The 11,882-nt window shown below is 41.4% G+C and overlaps 2 protein-coding genes across 5 annotated transcripts; one reads left to right on the forward strand and one right to left on the reverse strand.

The window, feature by feature from the left end:
- Window positions 1–59: 59 nt before the first annotated feature.
- On the forward strand, window positions 60–2,217 carry rbm48 (RNA binding motif protein 48). The gene is made up of 5 exons (XM_050034511.1): window positions 60–194; window positions 382–572; window positions 664–809; window positions 1,431–1,993; window positions 2,081–2,217. The coding sequence occupies exons 1-5, from the start codon at window positions 66–68 to the stop codon at window positions 2,141–2,143; spliced, it is 1,092 nt and encodes a 363-aa protein (XP_049890468.1). The 5' UTR covers window positions 60–65; the 3' UTR covers window positions 2,144–2,217.
- clxn (calaxin) lies at window positions 2,215–10,433 on the reverse strand. 4 transcript variants are annotated; one of them, XM_050034510.1, is made up of 7 exons: window positions 4,223–4,347; window positions 3,539–3,565; window positions 3,235–3,403; window positions 2,993–3,097; window positions 2,746–2,897; window positions 2,443–2,547; window positions 2,215–2,352 (listed from the first exon to the last, which is right to left on the reverse strand). In XM_050034510.1, the coding sequence occupies exons 3-7, from the start codon at window positions 3,401–3,403 to the stop codon at window positions 2,302–2,304; spliced, it is 582 nt and encodes a 193-aa protein (XP_049890467.1). In that variant the 5' UTR covers window positions 3,539–3,565; window positions 4,223–4,347; the 3' UTR covers window positions 2,215–2,301. The 4 variants fall into 4 exon arrangements, with proteins under 4 accessions (XP_049890467.1, XP_049890465.1, XP_049890466.1 ...); XM_050034508.1 differs by lacking the exons at window positions 3,539–3,565; window positions 4,223–4,347 and adding an exon at window positions 10,038–10,433 and having other exon boundaries at window positions 3,235–3,393; XM_050034509.1 differs by lacking the exon at window positions 3,539–3,565 and having other exon boundaries at window positions 3,235–3,393; window positions 4,223–4,378.
- Window positions 10,434–11,882: the final 1,449 nt, after the last annotated feature.

The raw sequence follows: 11,882 nt of genomic DNA on the forward strand, positions 1-11,882 counted from the left end.
TCGTATTCGAAAGAGACTGAACTCTTATTTTGAAGAGCAGTAGCCGGAAACTTATTCTCAGAAACATGGCGGCACAAGGCAACAACAGTTCAAGCTGTTGGGAAGCCCCGGGTGTTTATAAACACCACGAACAGCGTAAAGTGTGCATTTCTCGACCTAAATATAGAGAGGGAAGGGAAGCTAAGGCTGTTAAGGTAAGAATACACTAAATATAAGTAAAAAATAAAATGTATCTCAAGCTATGAGACACTGCGACTCCTTCTAGAGTAAACGTCAGATGTAATATTGTTAATAAAAATACTATAAGAGATATAGTTGAGTGATTCTAGTGCGGCCAATGCATTGTGGAGCACGTCATCATATTGTCTCGTGTCTTATCAGGTGTACACCATCAATTTAGAGTCCCGTTACGTGATGGTCCAAGGGGTCCCAGCCATTGGAGTGATGACAGAGCTGATCCAGCTGTGTGCCCTGTACGGGGCTGTGGAGGAGTACAGGCCCCTGGACGAGTACCCTGCTGAGGAGTTCACCGAGGTCTACCTTGTCAAGTTCCAGAAACTCACCAGTGCCAGGTACAGGATGTGGCATACCTTGTTCATTATACTGCACTGGCAAAGCTGAAAAGACTTGCTAAATAATTTTGCTTTAAACTTCCTGTTTCAGAGCAGCCAAACGACGCATGGATGAGAAGAGTTTCTATGGTGGTGTGCTGCATGTGTGCTATGTCCCAGAATATGAGACTGTGGAGGACACCAGGCTGAAGCTGCAGGACAGGAGGAGATATGTCATCAGGACTGTTCAGAATAAAGGTACCTGACCAGATGTAGACTTACTCTTTTAATCCGATATGTAGATACTTTGTTCACACACCGATCACCTGGGTGTTAGCAGTGGGTCCTTAAAGTCCTGTGGGTTGGGAGATGGTGTACCGGCACGTCCCATGGATGCACAGCTGGATTGCGATCTGGGGAAATTGAAGGCCAGGTTGATGCCTTGAGCTCTGTGCTATGTTTCCTGGGCCATACCTGAGCAGCGGTCCACTGTCATCAGGATGTTCCTTTGCCATGAGGAGATATTCTTGGTCTGCAACGGTGTTTGGGTGGGTGGTGCATGTTAAGAGGCATCCATGTGAATGCCAGGATGCAGTTTTCCCAGCAGAACTTGCATTATAACGAGATGATCAATGTTATTAACTTCACCGGTCAGTGGTTTTAATGTTTTGGCTGATTGGTGTATATCATTTGTGACATTATGTTCTTCTACTTTCAGTGCACTTTTATTTGAAATAACCCAGATATTTTATTGCACTGCAGTTTTCATGTGCTGTAGATGTTTCATTTATCTGTATTTTTATATTCGGAATTAAAAATAAATATGAACTTGAACTATTTGTTGACACTGTGTGTTTTTTCTCTAATATTGTCACAAAGCAAGAGAAAGGGAACAGACGGAGGCTGTTAACAAGGAGCCCACATCTTCAGACGCAGCCACCACATCACAGACGGTAATCACCAGACATGATAAAACCTCTGACAGTGATAACACAGAGAAGACCTCAAACATCACCCACCATTCAGGCTTTCCTCTACTGCCATTACCTCCCCAGGAATATCATTACTATGGACATAAAAATCAACATGGAGCTACACCAATAGAGGACAGAATGGGAACATTATATGATGCTATCACTGACACAAAACAGCAGCAGACACAGAGTTCAAGCTCCGGCCAAACCTCTTCAGACAGAGACAGAGGCACAGAACACAGACTGACCTCAAATCAGCCCTCTGCAGCAGTCAGATTTGTCCCAAGGACGACAAACTTGGAGAACAGGAAACGCAAGATGGCAGAGGGTGCGGATCACTCACTGACTGATGTTTCCAGAAACAATGAGCCATTTATTGGGCCAAAGCTACCAGAACCTCCTAAACTGGACATGGAGGATGTGTCACTGAACACAACTGTAAGCCTGATCAGGAACACAATGAAAAAGGTAGCTCATAATGAAATACAGAATAAACAATCTCTTTGCTGTATGCCTTTATTTGTGTTATTAAATCAGTTTTGTTATCATTCTCAGGTGGAATCAGTTCCAGACCTCAAACCTGTTGAGAAAAAGGCTAAGCCACGTCGTCGGATTTGATCAAGCGAGCTGCCTTGATGCACAGATAACTGCTACAACTTTGGAAAATGACAAGTTTCCCAGTTTCTTTTGGCAGCTTGTTTTTATTTACACATTTTGCACCACAATTGTATTTTTATAAAGACTGAATTCTGGAAATGCACATGAATCTGATTTCCTCATTGCTCCGGTTGTTCCTGAAATACATGCTGCTCAAATGCCTCAATTCTCTGAAAACAGAGGAAAAACAGGGTGTGAGATTAAGGATTTCTGATTTAGAAATTTAAGTTATTATTTAACAAGCTTTGATTTGTGTTTACCGTAGTGTCGGGGAGGCAGGTTCCAAAAGCCTCAAGTAATAGATTTTCTTCTCTCACGGCCTTTTCAAAGTCAGTGAAAGATATTCTGCCATCATGGTCATGGTCCTACGAAAATAAACAACAACATATGGAGCTAATTATTATGGAGCTAAGATGTTATTGTGTCAGGGCATCTGAGAATGTTTTTCATGGCCCCTGAAACACATTTTCTGAGTTTTGAGGAGGTGGTGCAGAAAACATATTCAGAGGTAAATCAAGGAAAAGACATTTAAAGCAACAGGCCAGCAGTATTCATCCCCTCACCATCTTCTTGAGTGTGATCTCCACCAAGTCTTTGATTCCTTCATCAGGGTCCTCCTCTGTGGGCTGTCTGATGAGGCTGTTCTTCAGCATGTGAAACATCTCCTCTCTGGAGATGTAGTTATCGCCATTCAAGTCATATACATTAAAACAGTCTGCAAAAAGAGGAAAAGTTATTCACAGATTCTCTGATTTTTTTGTGTGTGTGTGCGTCAGAGTCTGAGCAGTGAATGTAAGAATGAGAACTTACATTTCATTTTTTCATCCAAGGTCCCCCGAAGGAAAACAGACAGTCCCTCGATCCATTCTTTCACACTGACAAAGCTGTCGTTGTCTTTGTCAAATGTCCTGAACACTGGTGGACAGATAATCAGTAACATTCAGAACATGACCAGGTTACCAAACAATCACAACACTCTCTCAACACTCCAAACTGCTGCTCGTTATCTAAGTATAAAATATTTGTCATATGAAAGAGACAGATGAGCCCACCTCCGTCCATGATCATGTCGTCAGTCATCCCAAAGATGTTGTGCAGTATGCTCCTGAACTTCCCTCTGTCCAGGCCGGTAACCACTCTTCCAGGGATAGTCTGCTCCCCCAGGAGTAGGTTGAACTCTCGGATAAGGCACTCCACCTCTGTTTTATTGACTGGGATCATTGACATGGCAGCATTTCGCATTCTTTTATATTAGTGGTGTGACAGGTAGCGTTAAAACAATGAAATACACAGCATAAAAGTGATTTCAGCAGAATTTCTCATAAACTATGCAGTAAAATTACATGAAAATTGATGTGGACATGGTTCAAAGATTTATGTGACCTGAAGGATTTTTTTAAATCAGTGATTAATATGAGGAAAACGTTTAAATTTCTCATAAACTATACAGTAAAATTACATGAAATTTGACATCGACATAGTGGGGGTCACCTAGAACAAGAATTCATTGAAAGATTAATGTAACCTATGAAGCATTTAAAAAAATAAATAAATCAAATATTAGGAAATTGTGATTACACTACAGGGTAATTTGAGCAGACTACCTTTAAATTTCTCATGAACTATACAATAAAATTACATGAAAATTGACATGGATATGGCCAGGGTCATCCTGAACAAGCATTTTGTTTAGTGACAGGTAAAATATATTTTTTTGTTTATATCTTTAATTTAGAGCTCCTTTACAAAAAGAGTACAGTAGAAAAACTTCTAATATTTTGTAATTTAAATTCATAATGTGCAATACAATGCACTGCTTATCTGGTATATCAATGGGAGAAACAGGGGACAATGCATTGCTGAAAAACGGGTCTCTGTCATTTTTGGCTGTTCTAACCATCCGTACCGTATTACCACAAATAGACAAGCATCAAAATCCGTATCGCGGCTAGCTTGACTGGACTTTCGCTAATGACGGGTGTTCGGCACAACAGGCCAGCATAAAATACCGTGTCAGGTAACGCTGAAGTGAATACTCACAGTGCTCCACTTGTTTTGAGAGTGTTTCAGCCAGTGTTTTTATCGGTTTCCTGTTCATGGCAGACATGTTTAGAGGTGGCACACCGGACAGGAGCAGCACTACTGTTGATATTCAGTCGCCATGGCAACCGAGTATCAAGCCTGACGCAGCTGCTGAGTCCTAAGCAAGCTTCCCCTGCAGCCACTGAACTGTATTTAAATGTCCTTTTATGTTTCTTATGTATTCTGTATGTAAAGCGCTTTGACTTGTTGATGAAATGTGCTGTCTGAATAAACTTGCCTTGCTTAAATTTACTTCTAAGAAACATATTTAAGATAGGGCTATTATGCATGTTTTAACGTCTGTTTTACCCATCATCACTTTGTATTATCTTGGCCAAAGTAGATAAATGTGTTTTTCCATCAGCATTTTAGTTCTTTCACTATCTGTCACCTGCACAGACTCACCTTAATTCAGTTTTTGGTTGAATCTTTTTCCCTGTTACATGCACCACTAAGTCTGGCACTGTGGCTCCACTGATTTTATTGTGGATGTTGTAACAAACTTTAATGCTACCTGTATTTTAAGAGCAAAAATCAATTCAGCTTACAGTGTGCAGTAAAGCTCCCATTTGTTTCCACCAGTCCCACAGTATCCACGAGGCTTTTCATTTCATTGCAAGTGGAGCGATATTAAACCTGCTGGCTGTTGTGGTGCCGCTGCAACACATGATGGATGTGTTGTGCATTATCAGGCAGTGTGATGCATTTGTTATATATCTGAAGTTTTACATGCTGTTATTCACTTTGTCATAGAGAATGGCAATCATGGCAAGGAGTAGGTTTGCACAGGGAGCAGCCCTGCTATATCACAAAATGCAAATGTGTCTTACATCACAGAAAGAGTGAAATAATATGCAAGAAATATGTAAGGGTCGGCATGTAGCAACAAGAGAAGACCAGTCACGGTTCTTACTGTTTCCACACAGCCCAGTCTGCACCAGTGTGTCATTAGATTCTTGTGTTTCAGCTCTTGTGTTAGTCTTGTTAATGAGGCTCTTTGACACTCATACTTTCCTACACTGCTCTGATCAATCTGATCTAAGAGCACACTTTGACACGCCTCACACCAGTTCTCTGAAGGAGCACTATAATGTAGCATAACTTTTCTGCACTGGGTGTTAAAAACTGTATTAAAAGAAAACAACAAAAAAATAAATGAATAAAATACCTGTAAATACCAGTATGCATCTAAATACAAATAAACTAAGTGCTGGGACATTTGTTTAATGGACTAGTTAGTTGGCAGAACATAATTAACAATGTTTTTTTTTAAGCAAATATTAACCAAAAATTTTAAACGTGCTGGTTCAAGCACCTTAACTGTGAGGATTTGCTGCTTTTATTTGTTTCTTGTTAACTGGAAATCGAATACTGTCTGTTTAGGTCTGGGATTTTTGCTTAAAGGCATCATCCTCTGGGAAGAGGTGGAGTGGGGAGTGACTTTTCTTGTAGACTAAATGCCAATAACCAAACCTTGTATGCATCTGTGTAAAGTGTCTGTCTGTCCTGTATCTGTCTATTTTTGTCTAAAATACCCAAATGGTTTTTCTGAAGTGGGGCTGAATGAGGTACTTATTCATAGTCAGTGTATTACCCACAATAGCTTGCGGTCAGCACACCCTGAGTTTGGAGAAGCAGACAAAGGTACCACCACAGAAGCTAAGCATCGAACTGCTGCGGACGGGAGGCAGCAGCAAAATGTATTTTCGTCACTGTCACCTTAAAAACATCAGTATCAGTTTAAGTGTATGCTGTATTTATAATATTTTTAGAGCTTTACCTTGCCATCAGACAGCCCTCTCTGACAGGAAACTAAAGCTTTTTAAAGCCACACTCCACTGTAATTTTACCTCACTGAACACAGGAGTTGCTGTTCTACCGCTGCCTCGATTGGTTCGTTAGTTTGTGTTATTGCATGACTTTGGTGTTTTAAAGGGTTAGTTTAGATTTACCAAAGTCACGCAATAATAGAAAAAAACAAAAAACAAGACAGTAGTAGCAGCTCGTGTGTTCGGCAAGTTAAAATGACTGTTTTTGCCAATGGAGTCTGGTAGATATAACAGCTTCAGTTCCCAGGGCAAGGTAAAGCAGTGAAAATATTCTAGTGTACACTTAAACCGATATTGATCAGACACAGAAGAAGCAGTAAAATCTCTGAAGTGGTGTGTTCTGTGTGGCCTTCATTGATTTTGTGTTGCTGGGTCATATTACATGGAAGTTATTGAGGGGAAAAAAAACAGGGTTTTCCATAAACTCAAAATGGAAATTCACATTTTAATCAAGATTAAGAGTTTATTAGCAGGATCTGATTGGTTGCATCGCATTACTAAGCTTTGAGCTATAGGAACCAGGCACTTAAGTCTGATTGTTAAGCAGTTTAACCCCTGCATCATCAGTCAGATGAAGTGAAGAGACACTATACACTGTGGGGAAAGAATTCACCTGAAATGTATTTAATGTGAGAATTATACATATAGAAAGACAATTTGATGCTTCAAACCATAATCATTTACAATGATTAGTACAAAAACAGACATTAAAATGAGTCCCAGCTTTTAATTGTAAGCCATCAGGTGTTATCTGATTATCCTATCACATCAACAACCTGTTTATACAGTAAAGGAATTTTTGCCGATGATATTCCGTCACAGCAGCGCTCAACTCTCACGAAGTCATGCCAACTGAATCTTTTCTTAACACACTCTTCACACTTAAACTTATTTCGCCTGTGTGTGCAGCCATGTGTTTTGTCATCAGATTATTTCGACTGAACTTCTTCCCGCACACGGTGCAGGCGTAGGGTTTCTCTCCCGTATGGATTCTCATGTGGACGTTCAAGTTGCCCACATGGCGAAACGCTTTCCCGCAAATCTTGCAACGGTATGGCTTCTCCTCCGTGTGGATCCTCATGTGCACACTCACACTGTTGCCATGTCGAAACTCTTTGCCACACACCTCACAGACAAACAGTTTCTCACCGGTGTGGGTTTGAGTGTGTGTGGCCAGATGTGCGCTGTGGCTGAATTCTTTGCCACAGAAGCGACAGCAGTAGGATCTGCTTCTTCTGTTTGTGTCTTTATTTGGTGGAGTTGGGCTGCGTGGTTTGCAGCTTCTAGTCCGCCGGTTTCTCTCCATGTGGCTCTGCGTTTGAACTTTACCGACACTGTAGCCTGTCAGTGCTGATAAACCCAACTCAGGCCCTGTGTTATCCAGAGTCACAGAACAATCTGGCAAAACAGTCCAACATTCACTGCTTGACTGAGCATTTCCCTCAACGTCTCTGTGGTCAGCTGAAGTGTTGGGAGCAGGCTCTGTGTCTTCATTTCCTCTGTCATGAGTTTGTAACTCAGTCATGTCTGAGTAAATAAAACTCCTTCTGCAAGTGGGTGACACTTTCAAGGTGCTGGTGTCCGAGTCCTCCGTATCAGATAGCTGTTGTTCCTCTGGACTGCTCCATGGCTGTTCCTGTTTGATTGCTGCAGGCTCTTGGACCAGCAGGCCACAGTCCTCCTGACCCACACCAGGGTTGTTGTGGCAGCTCTCAGGACTCCACTCCTGCCCGAAGTGGTCCTGCTCATACGCACAGACAAAGACCTGCGGCGAGTCTGTTGAGAGTAAAAGGTGAGAGATGTGCTTAAAGTTTGCCACCTTTTAGTTGATCATTAGTTTTCCTTCATTTCACAATCCATTCTGCTTTGTATGAAAGACAGATTCTCTAAATGAATAATTTTTGGCAGGCGTCCTGGTGGCTGAGTGGCTTAAGTTATTTGAGCTGTTTGAGTTGGTCCAGGGGCCTTTGTTGCATGTCTTCCCCAATCTCTGCCCTCATTTCCTGCCAGCTCCCTACTGTTTCCTGTCTAACAAAGGAAACATATGTAAAGTTTTGTCTGCGAACGGGTACAAAGACTCTCTTGGCCTTCTTACAGCATATTTATGTGTGTATATTAAGCAAAAAATTGAAAATGGCGATGCTCTCCACTAACAGAACATGTTTTCATTGTACCGATAGTACGTATGGAGTTTGGCAGACGAGCATTTATGTATCTAATCTTCTGCAGGAGTACTTTCCTCTCGGCTGTTTCTTTCAAAGCACTGTTGCAGGATTTTTGTACATGATCATCTATATGCCAATGTCAGGGTGTATTTTCACTGGTCTTTGTAATCATGTGTAGTTGCCCCTGTTTTATGTTCCAATGGTTCACTTACAGCCTATATTAACATAGTTTTTAGCTTTTCTTTGTAATAATCTCATTTGGTGTTTTATATTGTTTTAGAGCTGTATATTTTTCTTTGTTCTATGTTGTCTGTCTGTAACTTTCTGCTCCTGCCTGTTTTGGCCAGGACACCTTTGAAAAAGAGATTTTTAATCTCAAGAGGTTTTTTCTGGTTAAATTAAGGTTAATTTAAAAGACATACACGTATTCAATCTGTCTTTCACACTTTGTGTAGACTATTTTGGAATGATATTTGAGCGCTGCTTGGGCGGAGACAGACAGTATTTTGTGGAGCTGCATCATTGCATCTCACCAGTAAAGGAGCTAAAATTAGCGCCGTCACCCGGGTGTTATGTTCCCATCAATGCTGATTGGAGCCAGAGGCTACTGCAGAGTCATTTGACCCTGTCGTGAACGCCGATTAAAACCTTAACCATTATATTAAAAAGCCCGATGTGCAGTGCCGAGTAGTTCGGTGGGTATAGGGCAGGCATCCCATGAACAAAGGCAATGTTTTGTTTTGTTTTGTTTTTAAAAAAGGCAGTTATTAGCTTTTTTTTTTTTTTTGCAGTGGAAAAGGGGATTAAGTAACTGTCATGCCTCTCTCAGATAAAGGGAAAGAAAGCAAACTAATTATGCAAAAAAAAGGGTGCATGAAAGACACATATACCCTGCATTAGCGTTTTTTGTGATCGGCTTGCAATCGGATTGCTCTTGACCGCATGAAAGTACAGGTGTAAATATACTCAAAACGCATTGGAAGGATTTTTGTCCAATCTGCCAAACCACTTCTGAAGGTGGTCAGGGACCATTGCGACCACACCGAACACAAGTGTAAATGCAAATGCATCTCCAATCCACAGGCGACAATAAAATACATAAGAGAGGTGCACCAGCTGGACACAGGAAGAAGGAAGAAGACAACAACAACAACAACAACAACCCTCACTGGGTAGTGACTGCCAAGAAAAAGAAAACACAGATGATAGCCGAGGATGGAGTCACGGTGAGACGAAGTGTCTGCTCTCCATTTGGTCCGACAAAAGTATACAATAACACAACTTCACAGACAGCTAACATCTTGTTATTGTTGTTATTGCGGTGCACAGGATATGACGTTGTAGTCTGCTGCTAGAAATGTTTGCAGAGGAAGAAGAGGAAGATGTGACGTCAGCGGGACGGAGCGTGACCGGATAGTAAACAGATCTGGATGTGGACACCAGATACGCATATTAATACCAGATATAAATGTATGTGGTCAAGGGCTATCCGACTGCAATGTGATTGCAACAAACTCATGTTGATGCCAGGTGTAAAGGGGGCTATAGATCAAGAGGGCTGGGGGGGCCACAGAGCCTGCTTATGCACAGGGCCCAGATTTTGGTGCTGCGCCCCTGAGCCTCGCTGTGATTAAATGGCTGGAAAATATAATACAAACAGCTGTCAGTGTAAGGCAGCACAGTTCAGCGCTTAATACAACTTTTCCCATATGCAGTAGTACTCATCGAGACCTGTAAACAGACTTTAGGACGTGACAAAGCATAGAAAACAAAACAAACCTTTCCTGTGTGAATGCACTTCCTGTGTGAGTCCGTGTTGGTCGCTGTCCTGATCTGAGCCAGCAGCCTCCTCATCGTGCTCTGTGATCGTCCTCTGCACCGCTGCAAAGATCTCCTCTGCAGCCACGTGCAGCCGCTCACTGATAAACAGCCTCAACAAGCGCATCTGGGACATTTTGAGCAACTGTCAGCCTGCACCTACAGCACACAGCCCGCCGGTGTCTGTGTGTCAAGCTGCACGGAAATATAACCTGACTACAGCCGGCTACTAACTTCAAAATAAAAGTGTTACTGCAGGAGTAAGTTGGTTTAAAATTCAATGACAAACCTTTATGGACAAACCCAAAGCCCTTATCGAGACTTTATTTTCAAAAGGCTCCACTTCCGGCTTCATTCCAGTTTGAAGCAGGGATATTAACACCGCCACCTACTGGACAGGATGTCTGTCTCATATGCCTCACTCCACTGTATTGGGGCACTGTGTGATGGTGATGAATAGGAGGATGGATACCTGATGTATAACCGTTTGTTTTCATGTTAAAAAACTGAGGATAAATTACAGGACATAATCTTCTCTTTTTGTGCCCTTGTTCTTCATTGTCTCCTCTTAAATTTGCCTGAAAAGTTTACAGAGTAATTATAAAGTCTGACCACAAGGTGGCAGTCAGGTATCCATGAAATGGAAGAAATGAATACATGCAACTGCAGGCCTTTTCTGTTATATACAATAACAGACATGACACCTATAAATCTAATAATTATTGTCTGAATAATGAGAGTACATGGACCTCCAAGTTGAAGGTGATAAGGTCTATTTTTTAAATAAGCTTACAGTTTAAAGGTCCAGTGTGCATTCAGGGGGCTGTTGGCAGATATGAGTATGTGTTTCCTTTGGTGTATAATCACCTGAAAATAAGAATTGTTGTGTTTTAGAATGAGCCACTTATATCTACAAGGGAGTGGGTCCTCATCTACAGAGACTACCATGTTTCTACAGAAGCCCAGACCAGACAAACCAAACACTGGATCTAGGTTGGGCCATTTACATTTTCATTTTTGCACGAGACACTGTAGTTAGCAGCCCCTCTGCAACGAGTGTTGAAAAAACACTTCTTTTCTTTTCTTTTCTTTTCTTTTCTTTTTTTTAGATAAAACTGCTTCATTCAGTGTGATGTATTTGGGAAATGTGCCACCTGGACTATCAAAGCAGGACAGGTATTTATTACAATACTTCTAGCAGGTTCTAAAAAAGCAACAGCCAGGAAATGGTTGAGTAAAGAGTCTTCAGCAACCTCTGAATGGACAGAAGTAGTGAAGGAAAATTATGTTATGGAACAATTGACTTTTGCCTCTGAAAAATGTGAACAATATTGGAAAAAATAGAAATCGTATTTGACTTCCCAGTGATCTAATTTGTTTGGTGAATTTTGTCTTGTCCCCCTTGGCGTTGGGACATGCGGGATGGATAGTGGCTCATGGATGACTGGACGATTTCTCCCTCCCTGGAGGGGCTCTGGATTTCCAGGGGTCAAGGTTGGGGACCATGGGGACCTTTGTGGTCTTGAGAAACGATCATGGACTGGCACTGCAGTATAGCCTTGCTTCTTCTTATTTTCTGTTTTGCTCTATCTTGGGCATTTCACCTTAGCCTATAATGTCCCTGCCTGTTGTTGTTGGTTTTTGTCAGCTTTTTTTCTTTTTCTAAAAACGAATAAAAATTAAGTTAAAAAAGAAACTGCTTCATTCAGTGTTTTTACTGGTTTACATAATTTGGCCCCCCGGTAAAAACAAACAAACAAACAAAAAATGTGTGGATCAGAAATAAGGTGAGCACACATTAGGCTG

Source organism: Epinephelus moara, chromosome 22, assembly GCF_006386435.1.
Source record: "Epinephelus moara isolate mb chromosome 22, YSFRI_EMoa_1.0, whole genome shotgun sequence".
Lineage (NCBI taxonomy): Eukaryota > Metazoa > Chordata > Actinopteri > Perciformes > Serranidae > Epinephelus > Epinephelus moara.

What these genes read in the sequence shown, in the direction of transcription:
- rbm48 (XM_050034511.1), top strand. Translation starts at nt 66, where the DNA reads ATGGCGGCACAAGGCAACAACAGTTCAAGCTGTTGGGAAGCCCCGGGT. An exon ending in CAGAAACTCACCAGTGCCAG is followed by an intron (nt 573 to 663) that starts GTACAGGATGTG and finishes TTCCTGTTTCAG; the next exon opens with AGCAGCCAAACGACGCATGG. An exon ending in TCAGGAACACAATGAAAAAG is followed by an intron (nt 1,994 to 2,080) that starts GTAGCTCATAAT and finishes TATCATTCTCAG; the next exon opens with GTGGAATCAGTTCCAGACCT.
- clxn (XM_050034507.1), bottom strand. Translation starts at nt 10,212, where the DNA reads ATGTCCCAGATGCGCTTGTTGAGGCTGTTTATCAGTGAGCGGCTGCAC. An exon ending in AGTGCATTCACACAGGAAAG is followed by an intron (nt 7,870 to 10,037) that starts GTTTGTTTTGTT and finishes TACTCTCAACAG; the next exon opens with ACTCGCCGCAGGTCTTTGTC.